General features: G+C 48.7%; 1 protein-coding gene across 2 annotated transcripts; it reads right to left on the bottom strand.

Moving 5' to 3' along the window:
* Positions 1-570: 570 nt before the first annotated feature.
* On the bottom strand, positions 571-2,034 carry LOC100986809 (metallothionein-1E). 2 transcript variants are annotated; one of them, XM_003823768.5, is made up of 3 exons: positions 1,803-2,011; positions 1,152-1,217; positions 571-803 (listed from the first exon to the last, which is right to left on the bottom strand). In XM_003823768.5, the coding sequence occupies exons 1-3, from the start codon at positions 1,828-1,830 to the stop codon at positions 712-714; spliced, it is 186 nt and encodes a 61-aa protein (XP_003823816.1). In that variant the 5' UTR covers positions 1,831-2,011; the 3' UTR covers positions 571-711. The 2 variants fall into 2 exon arrangements, with proteins under 2 accessions (XP_003823816.1, XP_008975690.1); XM_008977442.6 differs by lacking the exon at positions 571-803 and having other exon boundaries at positions 817-1,217; positions 1,803-2,034.
* Between the last annotated feature and the right edge of the window lie 10,704 nt (positions 2,035-12,738).

Here is a 12,738-nt window from a genome sequence, read left to right as displayed (position 1 = left end):
AGACAGGGTTTCTCTATGTTGGTCAGCCTGGTCTCGAACTCCTGACCTCGGGTGATCAGCCCGCCTCAGCCTCCCAAAGTGCTGGGATTACAGGCATGAGCCACCATGCCTGGTGTTTGTTTTTTTTTGAGAGGGAGTCTCACTCTGTCACCCAGGCTGGAGTGCCCTGGTGGGATCCCGGCTCACTGCAAGCCCCGCCTCCCGGGTTCATGCCATTCTCCTGACAGCCTCCTGAGTAGCCGCGCCCGGCCTGTAGCCGATTTTAAGCCTAAAATCCAATGTGGATCTGAAGTTGAGCAGGAAAATCAGAAAATAAAAAGGAGGGAAGGAGTTTCTGTGCCACATTTTACGTGAGACTGGAAGCAATCATATATGCCCCCCCACCAATATGGTGTGCACAGTGCAATGCCATTTTACAGAAGTGTAAACTCAGTGAGGTAACCTGGCTGGCCTGAAAGTGTTCACATTGTTAGTGGCTCACATTTCCATCCAGAGCCTGGTCTCTAAAATCCCGGTTCAACCCCCACCCAGTCGTTTTTTCCAAGACACACAAAGAAGAACAGAGTAAGATTAAAGTCAAAATTGTTTTTATTGTCAGTCACATATTTAGTATGAAAAGAAATGCAGCAAATGGCTCAGTGTTGTATTTTTTTAAAAATCCAGGTTGTGCAGGTTGTTCTATTTACATCTGGGAGAAGAGCTGTTCCCACATCAGGCACAGCAGCTGCACTTCTCCGATGCCCCTTTGCAGACGCAGCCCTGGGCACACTTGGCACAGCCCACGGGGCAGCAGGAACAGCAGCCTGGGGAAGAAGGGGAGAGTGAGAGGTGGCAGCTGACTTGACCGGGCACCTCCCTGCCCTAATAGCAAGCCTGGCTCGAGCTCAGAACCCAGACCCAGAGGATGCTTTTTTTCGTCTGGCACAGCTCTGTTCAGAAACCATAGGGGTTACAGTTGGGGTTTGTGTTCCACGACAAAAATTCTGTCCTGCCCCATCTGAATTTAGGGCAGAAAGCCTGGAGAGGGAATGACACGGGCAATGAGGGCAAAGAAAGCCCAGTTCCCCAGAAGGATGCACTCAGGGCCAGCCTTGAGTTCCCTCCCAACCTTAGCCACAGCCCCAGATTCCTGGAGATGGCCCCGCACTCACTCTTCTTGCAGGAGGTGCATTTGCACTCTTTGCACTTGCAGGAGCCGGCGCACGTGCAGGAGCCACCTACAAGGAAGAGAAAAACGCAGTGGGCAGTGAGTGAGGGGAAGAAGGTACAGCAGTGGTCAATGAGTCTCCAGTGCCCCCTCCTCTGTGCAGGGCCAGCCCTCAGAGCTCCTTTCCCACTCAGGACAGAGGAACAGAAGCCCCATGTCCTCTCCACTAACGCTGGGAAGGGCAAGGACCCTCCTGTTTTACCGCACCAGGAAGGTCCCACGTGCACATACAACCCAGGAATATTGAGACTGCGAGCCAGAACCTTCTGTCCTGAACTCTGAAGAGTCAATGTTTCCAGCACCCCCAACCCCACTGATTGCTCAGAGCCTGGACAGAGCACTGGGGCCCAGCCAGCAGGCCCACGACCAACTGGGTGATGTGGAGCAGTTCAGCCTTGAGCCTCTGTATTCTTAACTCTGACGTAGAGGCCCAGGGATGAGGGCAATGCTCTCAGAGGCGTGATCAGGAAGAAAGCATCTAACGAAGTACTGGAGTCCCCGTCGCTCAGAACTTAAAATGCAACTTCCTGAAGCCCAGAGACCCTCTGTAATAGGGCTGGGAAATGGGGATTCCAGGGCGCAGAGCTTCCCTTACCAGTGGCGCAGGAGCAGTTGGGGTCCATTTCGAGCAAAGGGGATGCTGGAGCTCCCACCAGTGAGGCGAACAAGCAGTCAGGCAGTTGGAAAGCGGAATGGAGCCCGGCAACTGGCTGCTCTGTTTATAGACGGAGGTCGGGCCGGGCGCAGAGGCCCAGCTCCGCGCCTGCACCCGGCCCGCTGAGTCCGCACCGCCCGCGGTCCTGGGCTGGGCTGTGCGCCGCAGAAGGGCCGGGCGCACCACCCCCTGAGCTCTGCGCGGTGCGCACCGCGGGACCGCCCCTTTGGCGCCCGTTCGCTCGGGTGGGGCTGTGCCCCCGCAGGTACGCGGCGTTCCCGAAGTGCAGGCCGCCTTTCCCAGTTTCCCCGAGGTTGCCTCCCACCCTCCTCCCAGCGTGTTCCGGGACCCCAGCCTTGGCGTCGCGGGCGTCTCCACCCCACCCCTAGCCCCGCGGTGTTCAGCTCGACTTGTCCCGGAGTCCGTGTGCAGCCCACCTGCTGCCGTCTCGGGATCCGCTGAGTGCGGAGCGGGGAACGTGCGGTAGCCAGCGAGTTGTGTGCAGAACATCCGCCACCGATGTGGCTTTCATTTCTCTTCGTCCCCCGCCTTGCCTGTCCCTGTCCACACCTAGGTCCCTCGGTCCCGCACCTCCGCACATAGCAACACGGGGAACACGGATCGGCCTCTCTCTCCTGTCCATTCTCCTCGCCTGAGAGGATGTGTGGGCACATTTGTCCAGATCCTCCTTTGCACTTAAGTCTCCATGCTCCCCACAGCCTTAGGGCCACCACAATACCGAATGGCAGTTCTGGACATGTGGGATGTCCCCAAAGAGAGATTACTTCAGATGATATGCAGACCCTGCTTTAAATTAAAAAGCAAGGTGGGCGAGGTGGCGCCTACTGCTGTAGTCCCAGCTACTTGGGAGGATCACTTGAGCCTAGGAGTTCGAGTCCAGCCTGGGCAACATAGGGAGTGAACGTCTCTAAAAAAATAAAATTAAAAAGCAAGATAGGCCGGGAGCGGTGGCTCACACCTGTTATCCCAGCACTTTGGGAGGCCGAGGCGGGCGGATCACGCGGTCAGGAGATGGAGACCATCCTGGCTAACATGGTGAAACCCCGCCTCTACTAAAAGTACAAAAAATTAGCTGGACTTGGTGGCGGGTGCCTGTAGTCTCAGCTACTCGGGAGGCTGAGGCAGGAGAATGGCGTCAACCCGGGAAGTGGAGCTTGCAGTGTGAGCCAAGATCGCGCCACTGCACGTCAAAAAAAAAAAAAAAAAAAAAAAAAAAAAAAAAAAAAAAAAAAAAAAAAACAGAAAAAGAAAAAAGAGAATAAAAGAAAAAGAAAGAAAGAAAGAAAAGAAAAAAAGAAAGCAAGATAAATGGTTATTTCTCTTCAATATTGCTGATCTCTTCAATATTCCCGGCTGAATGCACAACATTGAGTCTGTGCCGATCTCTTTTTAACCACTTGCTTTGTGATCTTAAAGAAAAATACGATTTATGAACTTGTATTACTAAACAGACAGCTACTACAGAGTTAAAGTAATTGGTTCAAGTCACAGAGCTGAAAAATTGTCACTGATTTGAATCCAGCCAACCCCTCAAGAGAAAGTGTCCATGGATCAAGCCTTCCTTTGGCCCAGGTATGTCATCAGCACTTCTCTCTTGCTGGAAATCTTCTAAACAATGGCAAGCCACAAGCTCAACCATGGGCAGTAGCAAAAGCAATCCATAAGTGTAATATATATATATATATATATATATATATATATACACACACACACACACACACATTTATAGTCTTCCTAGCTATCTTGTATGTATGGATAGGACCGATTTTCATTTTTGGTGATGGAAAAGAGTTTGCTTTTCATACAAATATATTTAAGAAAATATTAATCATTTAAATATAAAATGATAAGTAAAGTGTGCAGGTGGTAACAGAAATGCCAGTCATTTTATATCTGACATGAGGCAGAGAATCTTGCTCGTAGCTTAATAACCCTGTGTTGATGATGATTTTGTGGGAGCAGTGAATGGCTCTCTTTGGACCACATGACACATGTTCATGTGGCAGATGACAATGAGAGAATACACAGCTAGGCACTCCAGGCCTGGCTTCTTTGTCTGTAAGTAAATATCCCCCAAGCGATGTATGATTATTATTTTTTTTTTTAAAAGCAATAGCTAATATTGTAGAATGCTTGCCAAGCAGCATTCTAAGCTCCTTACATGTATAAAATTCTTTCATCTTACAATCCAGATGCCATTATTATGCTCCTATTACAGGAGACACAGAGAGGTTGTGAGGCACAGCTAAAAGTGACAGAGGTGGGATGTGCACTCATGCATGCTGTCTGCAGCATCATGCCCTCACCCATTGTATTAGTTTGTTTTCACACTGCTGATAAAAGACATACCCGAGACTGGGCAATCTACAAAAGAAATGGACTTACAGGTCCACATGGCTGGGAGGCCTCACAATCATGGCGGAAGGCAAGGAGGAGCAAGTCATGTCTTACGTGGATGGGAGCAGGCAAAGAGAGAGCTTGTGCTGGGAAACTTCCATTTTTAAAACCATCAGATCTCATGAGATTCATTCATTATCACGAGGACAGCACAGGAAAGACCTGCCCCCATGATTCAGTTACCTCCCACTAGGTTCCTCCCATGACACTTTGGAATTGCGGGAATTAAAATTTAAGATGAGATTCGGGTAGAAGCACAGCCAAACCATATCTTTCCACCTCTAGCCCCTCCCAGATCTCAGGTCCTCACATTTTGAAACCAATCATGCCCTCCCCACAGTCCCCCAAAGTCTCAACTCGCTTTAGCATTAACTCAAAAGTCCACAGTCCAAAGTATTATCTGAGACAGGGCAAGTCCCTTCTGCCTATGAGCCTGAAAAATCAAAAGCAAATTTGTTACTTCCTAGATACAATGGTGCTACAGGCATTGGATAAATACAGCAATTCCAAATGGGAGACATTGGCCAAAATAAAGGGGCTACAGGCCCCATAAAAGTCAAAAATCCAGCAGGGCAGTCAAATCTTAGAGCTCCAAAATGATCTCCTTTGACTCCAGGTCTCACATCCAGGTCATGCTGATGCAAGAGGTAGGTTCCCATGGTCTTGGGCAGCTCTGCCCCTGTGGCTTTACAGCCCCCCTCCTGGTTGCTTACATGGGCTAGTATTGAGTGTCTGTGGCTTTTCCAGGCACATGGTGAAAGCCGCTGGCGGATCTACCATTCTGGGGTCTGGAGGATGGTGGCCATCTTCTCACAGCTCCACTAGGCGGTGCCCCAGTAGGGACTCTGTGAGGGCTCTGACCCCACGTTCTCTTCCACACTGCCCTAGCAGAGGTTCTCCATGAGGGCCCCACTCCTACAACAAACTTCTGCATTTCCATACAACTTCCGAAATCTAGGCAGAGGTTCCCAATTCTTGACTTCTGTGCACTCACAGGCTCAACATCATGTGGAAGCTGCCAAGGCTTGGGGCTTGCACCCTCTGAAGCCACGACCGGAGCTTTACATTGGCCCTTTTTAGCCATGGCTGGAGTGGCTGGGATGCAGGGCACGAAGTCCCTAGGCTGCACACAGCACAGGGACCCTAGACCCGGCTCATGAAACCACTTTTCCTCCTAGGCCTTTGGGACTGTGATGGGAGGGGCTGCTGTGAAGTCCTCTGACATGCCCTGGAGACATTTTCCCCATTGTCTTGGGGATTAACATTCTGCTCCTTGTTATTTATGCAAATTTTTGCTGCCAGCTTGAATTTCTCCTCAGAAAATGGGATTTTTTTTTTCTATTGCATTGTCAGGGTGCAAATTTTCCAAGCTTTTATGCTCTGTTCCCCTTATAATTCTGAATGCCTTTAATAGCACACAAGTCACCTCTTGAATGTTTTGCTGCTTAGAAATTTCTTCCACCAGATACCCTAAATCATCTCTCTCAAGTTCAAAGTTCCTCATATCTCTAGGGCAAATGCAAAATGCCACCAGTGTCTTTGCTAAAACATAACAAAAGTCACCTTTGCTCCAGTTCCCAGCAAGTTCCTCATTTCCATATAAGACTACCTCAGCCTGGACTTTATTGTCTGTATCACTATCAGTATTTTGGGCAAAGCCATTCAACAAGTCTCTAGGAAGTTCCAAACTTTCCCACATTTTTCTTTCTTCTTCTGAGCCCTCCAAACTGTTCCAACTCTTGCCTGTTACCCAGTTCCAAAGTTGCTTTTTTTCCTCTTTCAGAGATGAGACTCTCACTTTTTTTTTTTTTTTTTTTGATGAAGTAGGCTGTGAACCAGGACTGCCTGACAGCAAAACCCATGCCCTAGGCTCAGGCTGCCTTCTGAAATCTCGTCACAGGGAAACAGGGAGTAAGTGGGCCCTGACCTCTAGGCCAAGAGACTCATCTTTCTCTTTGATTGAACATCAAATAGGATTCCCTCCACATAGCCAGGGGGCACTAATCATTGGCTTTAATTACAAGTCAGCTAGGGCCTCACTCTTTCCTAATGAGCACCCCCACACTCCCCAAACTGCAGGACCTGCTATCACTCCTGCATGGGCAAACAGGAACATCTGCAACCCATGATTACACACACTGCATCTTGCTGGGAAAATGCTCGGCTCTTCCCTCCACAGCCCCAGTCACTTTGATGGATTGATACAGTCAAGGGCTGAAATTTGAAAGGGAAAATTCAGCTTGAGCTTGGGCAGAACTTTCTTTTTTTTTTTTTTAATTGTTACTATACTTTAAGTTTTAGGGTACATGTGCACAATGTGCAGGTTTGTTACATATGTATACATGTGCCATGTTGGTGTGCTGCACTCATTAACTCGTCATTTAGCATTAGGTATATCTCCTAATGCTATCCCTCTCCCCTCCCCCCACCCCACAACAGTCCCTTGGTGTGTGATGTTCCCTGTCCATGTGTTCTCATTGTTCAATTCCCACCTATGAGTGAGAACATGCGGTGTTTGGTTTTTTGTCCTTACGATAGTTTGCTGAGAATGAGCTTGGGCAGAACTTTCAAAGATTCAGAGCCAAGTCACAACAGGGAACTCTCAGGTGTCAGCAAGTGTCCTGTGATGCTGGGCAGGCTAAAGCTAATTGTATCCTTTTTTCTTTTTTCTTTCTTTCTTTCTTCCTTCTTTCTTTCTTCTTTCTTTCAGAGTCTTGCTCTATTAACCAGGCTGGAGTGCAGTGTGAAGATCTCTGCTCACCGCAACATTCACCTCCTGGGCTCAAGAGATCCTCCCACCTTACCCACCCCCCCTCACCCCCAACCCGAGTAGCTGGGAGTACAGGCACATGTCACCAAGCCCAGTTAAATTTTGCACTTGTTGTAGAGACAGGTTTCGCTGTGTTGCCCCGGCAGGTCTCGAACTCCTGAGGTCAAGCAATCTGCTGGCCTCACCCTCCCAAAGTGCTAGGATTACAAGGTTGAGCCATTGCCCTCAGCCCAGCTGATGGTATCCTTGTGAGGTTGTCATGGCCAGTGCGGATGAAAGTGTGTGATTCACACAATGGGACCAGCCCAACGTTTCCAGTCTGCAGTGTACATCACTCATGAACATATGTGCAGAGTTTGTAAATCTTCAATTTTTCTGTTACTATTTTTTTTTTTTGAGATGGAGTCTTGTTCTGTCACCCAGGCTGGAGTGCAGTGGCACGGTCTCGGCTCACCGCAACCTCCACCTCCCAGGTTCAAGTGATTTTCCTGCCCCAGCCTCCTGAGTAGCTGGGATTGCAGGTGCCTGCCACCACGCCCGGCTAATTTTTGTATTATTAGTAGAAACGGAGTTTCACCGTATTGTTCAGGCTGGTCTCAAAATCCTGACCTCGGGTGATCCGCCTACCTCGGCCTCTCAAAGTGCTGGGATTACAGGCATGAGACACCATGCCTGGCCAATTTTTCTGTTACTTCTTTATGCATTTATTGAATTCTTTCCTGTTAAATGTGAAAAATTGTGTTTTGTATTTTGTGTTTGATTTCATTTTCTCCATAATTGACATAATTATTTTTATCTTCCCACCTAAGAGGACATATCCTCCACCACACCTCTCAGCAGGACAGTTTACTCATCAACTTGCCATGTTTTGGCCAAAGCCAAAATTTTGAAACACGTGTCCATCTGGAGCACCAAGGCTCAGGCCGTGCAGCCTTCCCCAGCCTCAGTGTCACTTGGTGTCAGGGGTCGGGGGTTGGGGGAGCAGGTAGCAACATCTCAGCCTTGAGATGGCTTCCCTTTTCTTCTTTGTAACCAGATTTTGAAACATTGTTAGTTTATTTTTATTTTATTTTACTTTTTAGTTTTTGAGATAGGGCCTCACTCTGCCACCCAGACTGAAATGCAGTGGCACAATCTTGGCTCACTGCAACCTCCGCCTCCCGGGCTCAACTAATCTTCTCACCTCAGCCTCCCAAGTAGCTGGGACTATGCCAGGCTAAAATTGCTAGTTTCATCAGGCTCTGATCCACAGTGACATTTTGCTATCTGCCTCCTGAGTGTTTTACATGCCAAAATTAAAAAAAAAAGGTTTATATCTGGGATGCCTAGGTAGTAAAAATTTCCTTCACCATGGAGTTTGAGAAGCCCGGTGTGGGAATCAAGCAGCTGAGGAATTGGATTCCACCCCTGTCATCTCTTTGAAGCCTAAAATCTGAGGAGGAAACTGAAATTGGGCAGGGAAATCAGAAAATAAAAACGAGAGATGGAGAAGTTTCTGTGCCACATTTGATATGACCAGAGGTGATCATAGATGTCCCCCCATTATGACCTGGCACAGTGCAATTCCCTTTTATAGAAGATGAAGCTCAGTGAGGTAACCTGGCTTGTCAGGAGGTGCTCAGATTGTTAGCGACTCACATGTCCATCCAGAGCCTGGGTCTCTAAACTCCAGGTTCAATCCCTAACCCTGGTCCATTAATTCAAAGCCACACAAAGGAAAGGAGAGTCAGAATCAAGTCAAAACTGTTTTATTGTCGTTTACATATTTAATAGAAAAAGGAATGTAGCAAATGCTCAGGGTTGTATGAAAAAAAAATCCAGGTTTGTACAGGTTGCTCTGTTTACATCTGGGAGCAGGGCTGTCCCCACATCAGGCACAGCAGCTGCACTTCTCCGACTCCCCTTTGCAGACGCAGCCCTGGGCACACTTGGCACAGCCCATGGGGCAGCAGGAGCAGCAGCCTGGGGGAAAAGGGAGAGTGAGAGGTCAGAGCAGACTCAATCAGGCACTTCCCTGGCCCAACAGCAGGCCTGGTTTGAGCTCAGACTCCAGACCCAGAGGATGATTTTTTAGGTTGGTACAGCTCTGTTCTAAGACCACAGGTGGTACCTTTGGAGTTTGTGTCTCAAAAGAAAAAGGCTGCCCTGCCACATTCGAGCTCAGAGCAGAAAGCCTGGAGAGGGAATGACATGGCCAACAGGGGCAAAGAAAGGCGTTCCCCAGAAGCATGCACTCCAGGCCAGCCTTGAGTTCCCTCCCAACCTGAGCCACAGCCCCAGATTCCTGGAGATGGCCCCGCACTCACTCTTCTTGCAGGAGGTGCATTTGCACTCTTTGCACTTGCAGGAGCTGGCGCAGGCGCAGGAGACACCTGCAAGAAGAGAAAAAGCCAGTGAACGGTGAGTGAGATGCAGAAGGTACAGCAGTGGGTCAATGAGTCTCCACTGCGCCATCCTCTGTGCAGGTCCAGCCCTCAGAGCTCCTTTCCCACTTAGAGCAGAGAAAGACAAGCCCCATGTCCTCTCCACTCATGCTGGGAAGGGCAAGCACCCTCCTATTTCACCCCACCAGGAAGGTCCCAGATGCACACACAACCCAGGAAGACTGGGGCTGGAGGCCAAAACCTTCTGTGTTGCACACCGGCTCCGGGAATGGCGAAATACCGCAGATGGGGTGGTGGGGGTGGGAATATCGCGACCACCAGAGGCTGGGTTCCCGGAACGCTGGGTAGGCCTGAGCTGGGGAGCGCAGCGAGGGAGTTGTGTGCAGAGAACAGTCATGGACGTGACCCTTACTTTCTGTCCTCCTGCCCTCCAGCATTGCCTGTCACTATCCCCGCCATGGTCCTTCTGCCACTTTCTCTTGAGCCCAGCAACACGGTGGAGGCGAGCCCTCCCTTCCATTCCCCATTCCTGAGAGGTTGTATGGGCACATTTGTCTGGGGCCTCCTTTACATAAAATTCTGCAGGGGCTCCTCCAAAGCCCCTAGCGTGCCCACCCAACTCCAGGAGAGTAGTCCTGAAAATGCGGAGTGCTCCCAAGGGCGGGATCTGCTTAGGTGACTCCAGACCCGGAGGATGCAGAAGCTACGTTAAATAAGAAAGCAAGAAGTGATTATTTACCTTTCAATTTTCCTATTACGCAACAATCTGCGTGAGTCTGTTTAATCATTTTAGTTTTTTGAGCCCCCTCAAGAACAATAAAAGGGAAATACTATTCTGAACACGTTTTTCCAATGGAAAAACTAAGGCACAAAGAGCCTTAGTAATTTGCCCAAGGTTATGGCTCTATGAAATGGTGCCACTCTACCTGAATCCCGCCAGCTTCCCAAGAGGAGGAAAGAAAACATAAAGATTTGGTCAAGATATGTCTTCAACACCACTGTGCTGCTTACACTTGTTATTATTATCATTGTTTTGAAACAGGGTCTCACTCTGTCATCCAGGCTGGAGTTTAGTGATGAGATCATGGCTCACTGCAGCCTCAGTCTCCTGGGCTCAATCTATCCTCCCACCTCAGCCTCCCGAGTAGCTGAAACTACAGGTGCAGGCCATCATGCCTGGCTAATTTTTTGCTCTTTTTTATTTTTTTGTAGAGACAAGATTTCATCATGTTGCTCAGTCAGGCTGGTCTCAAACTCCTGGGCTCGAGTGATCCACCTACCTTGGTTTTCCAAAGTGCTGGGATTACAGGCGTGAGCCCCTGCGCTGGTCTGCTTGAAATTTTTTAATCAGGGGCCGGGCACAGTGGCTCATGCCTGCAATCCCAGCACTTTGGGAGGCCGAGGCGGGCGGATCATGAGGTCAGGAGATCAAGACCATCCTGGCTAATATGGTGAAACCCCGTCTCTACTAAAAAAATACAAAAAGTTAGCCGGACGTGGTGGTTGGTGCCTGTAGTCCCAGCTACTCGGGAGGCTGAGGCAGAAGAATGGTGTTAACCCGGGAGGCGGAGCTTCTAGTGAGCCAAGATCGCGCCACTGCACTCTAGCCTGGGTGACAGAGCGAGACTCCGTCTCAAAACAAAAAAAAAAGAAATTTTTTAATCAGGGAGAAGCATCAATCTCGACCCTGGACAGCTTGAAAAGTGATGGAGATGGGAAATTTATTAAATATGTATATATACACAAAATACACATTAGAGTAATCGATATGTCTGTAAGTAAGACTGATTCTTGATTTTAGCATTGGTAAAGACTTTGCGTTCATTTAAATATATGTGACGATTAATTTTATGTGTCAACTTGACTAGGCAAAGTGCCCAGTTCCTTGGTCAAATACCAGCCTAGATATTGCAGCAAAGTTATTTTTTAAGATGTGATTAACATTTAAATCAGTAGTCTTTGAGTAAAACAGATATCAGAGGGGATTTATCAAGTGTTACCTGCCCATTCAACCTGGGAGTGTCCAAAGGACACCACTTTCACCATATCTGTGAGAAATAAATTTGTGAGGGGCGCCCTAGCATCCTGGAAGAGCTCTGTGGTCACCCTTTTCTGCAGGTAGAAATTCAGTGGAAACTGCTGCCACTGAATTGGGAATCCTATATGCAATGGCAATAATTTGGTCCCAATGTGGCAGGGGCCAAGGGACAGCACTTAATTGCCAAAGGCAGCATGGGCCTGGTTATTGTCATGGATGGCACAGTCAAAGCAGAATAGGATGACTTGCAGGCCAGGTGCAGTGGCTCACGCCTATAATCCTAGCACTTTGGGAGGCTGAGGCACGTGGATCACTTGAGCTCAGGAGTTTGAGACCAGCCTGGCAAGCACGGGGAAACCCTGTCTCTACCCCTCCAAAAATACAAAAATCAGCTGGATGTGTTGGTGCCTGCCTGTAGTTGTAGCTACTTTGGGGGCTGAGGTGGGAGGATCATTTGAGCCTTGGAGGTTGAGGCTGCAATGAGCCATGTTGGTGACACTACTTTCCAGCCTAGATGAGAGAGTGAGACCCTATCTCAAATAGAAGGAATAGTATGAGTCACAGAGACCTGTGGTGTTGGTTAGTTGATCATGGTAGTCATATGAGCAAATAGAGGAGTCAGCCTACAAAAATCTTACTCATCTGTAGAATCAAAATATCTGTTTCCTGTCCCCATGACTTTATGCTTTGCTGGTCTCAAGGTATTAGTCCAAAAGGAGGAATGCTTCCTTGGGAGACACAATGATTCCATCAAACTGGAAGTTATGACTCCCACCAGGCCACATTGAGTCCTCAGACTTCTGGATCAACAGGCAAAGAGGCCAGCACTGTGGCTCACACCTGTAATCCCAGAACTTTGGGAGGCCGAGGCGGGTGGATCACCTGAGGTCAGGAGCTTGAGACCAGCCTGACCAACATGGAGAAACCCCATCTCTACTAAAAATACAAAATTAGGCGGGCGTGGTGGCGCATGCCTGTAATCCCAGCTACTCAGGACGCAAGTCAGGAGAATTGCTGGAACACAAGAGGCAGAGGTTGTGGTGAGCTGAGATCGTGCCATTGCACTCCAGCCTAGGGAACAAAAGCGAAACTCCGTCTCAAAAAAAAAAAAAAAGAAAAGAAAAGAAACAACAACAACAACAAAAAAACAGGCAAAGAAAGGAGTCACTATTCTGGCTAGGGTGATTGTGGCTACTTCTTGGTAATCACAATCTCTGCAATCAAGGTAAGGAGGAGGATGTCTGGAATACAAGAGATCCCTTAGGG

This window comes from Pan paniscus, chromosome 18 (assembly GCF_029289425.2).
Source record: "Pan paniscus chromosome 18, NHGRI_mPanPan1-v2.0_pri, whole genome shotgun sequence".
Lineage (NCBI taxonomy): Eukaryota > Metazoa > Chordata > Mammalia > Primates > Hominidae > Pan > Pan paniscus.
Note: the sequence above shows the minus strand (reverse complement) of the source record. Positions and strands in the feature narration are given on the sequence as shown.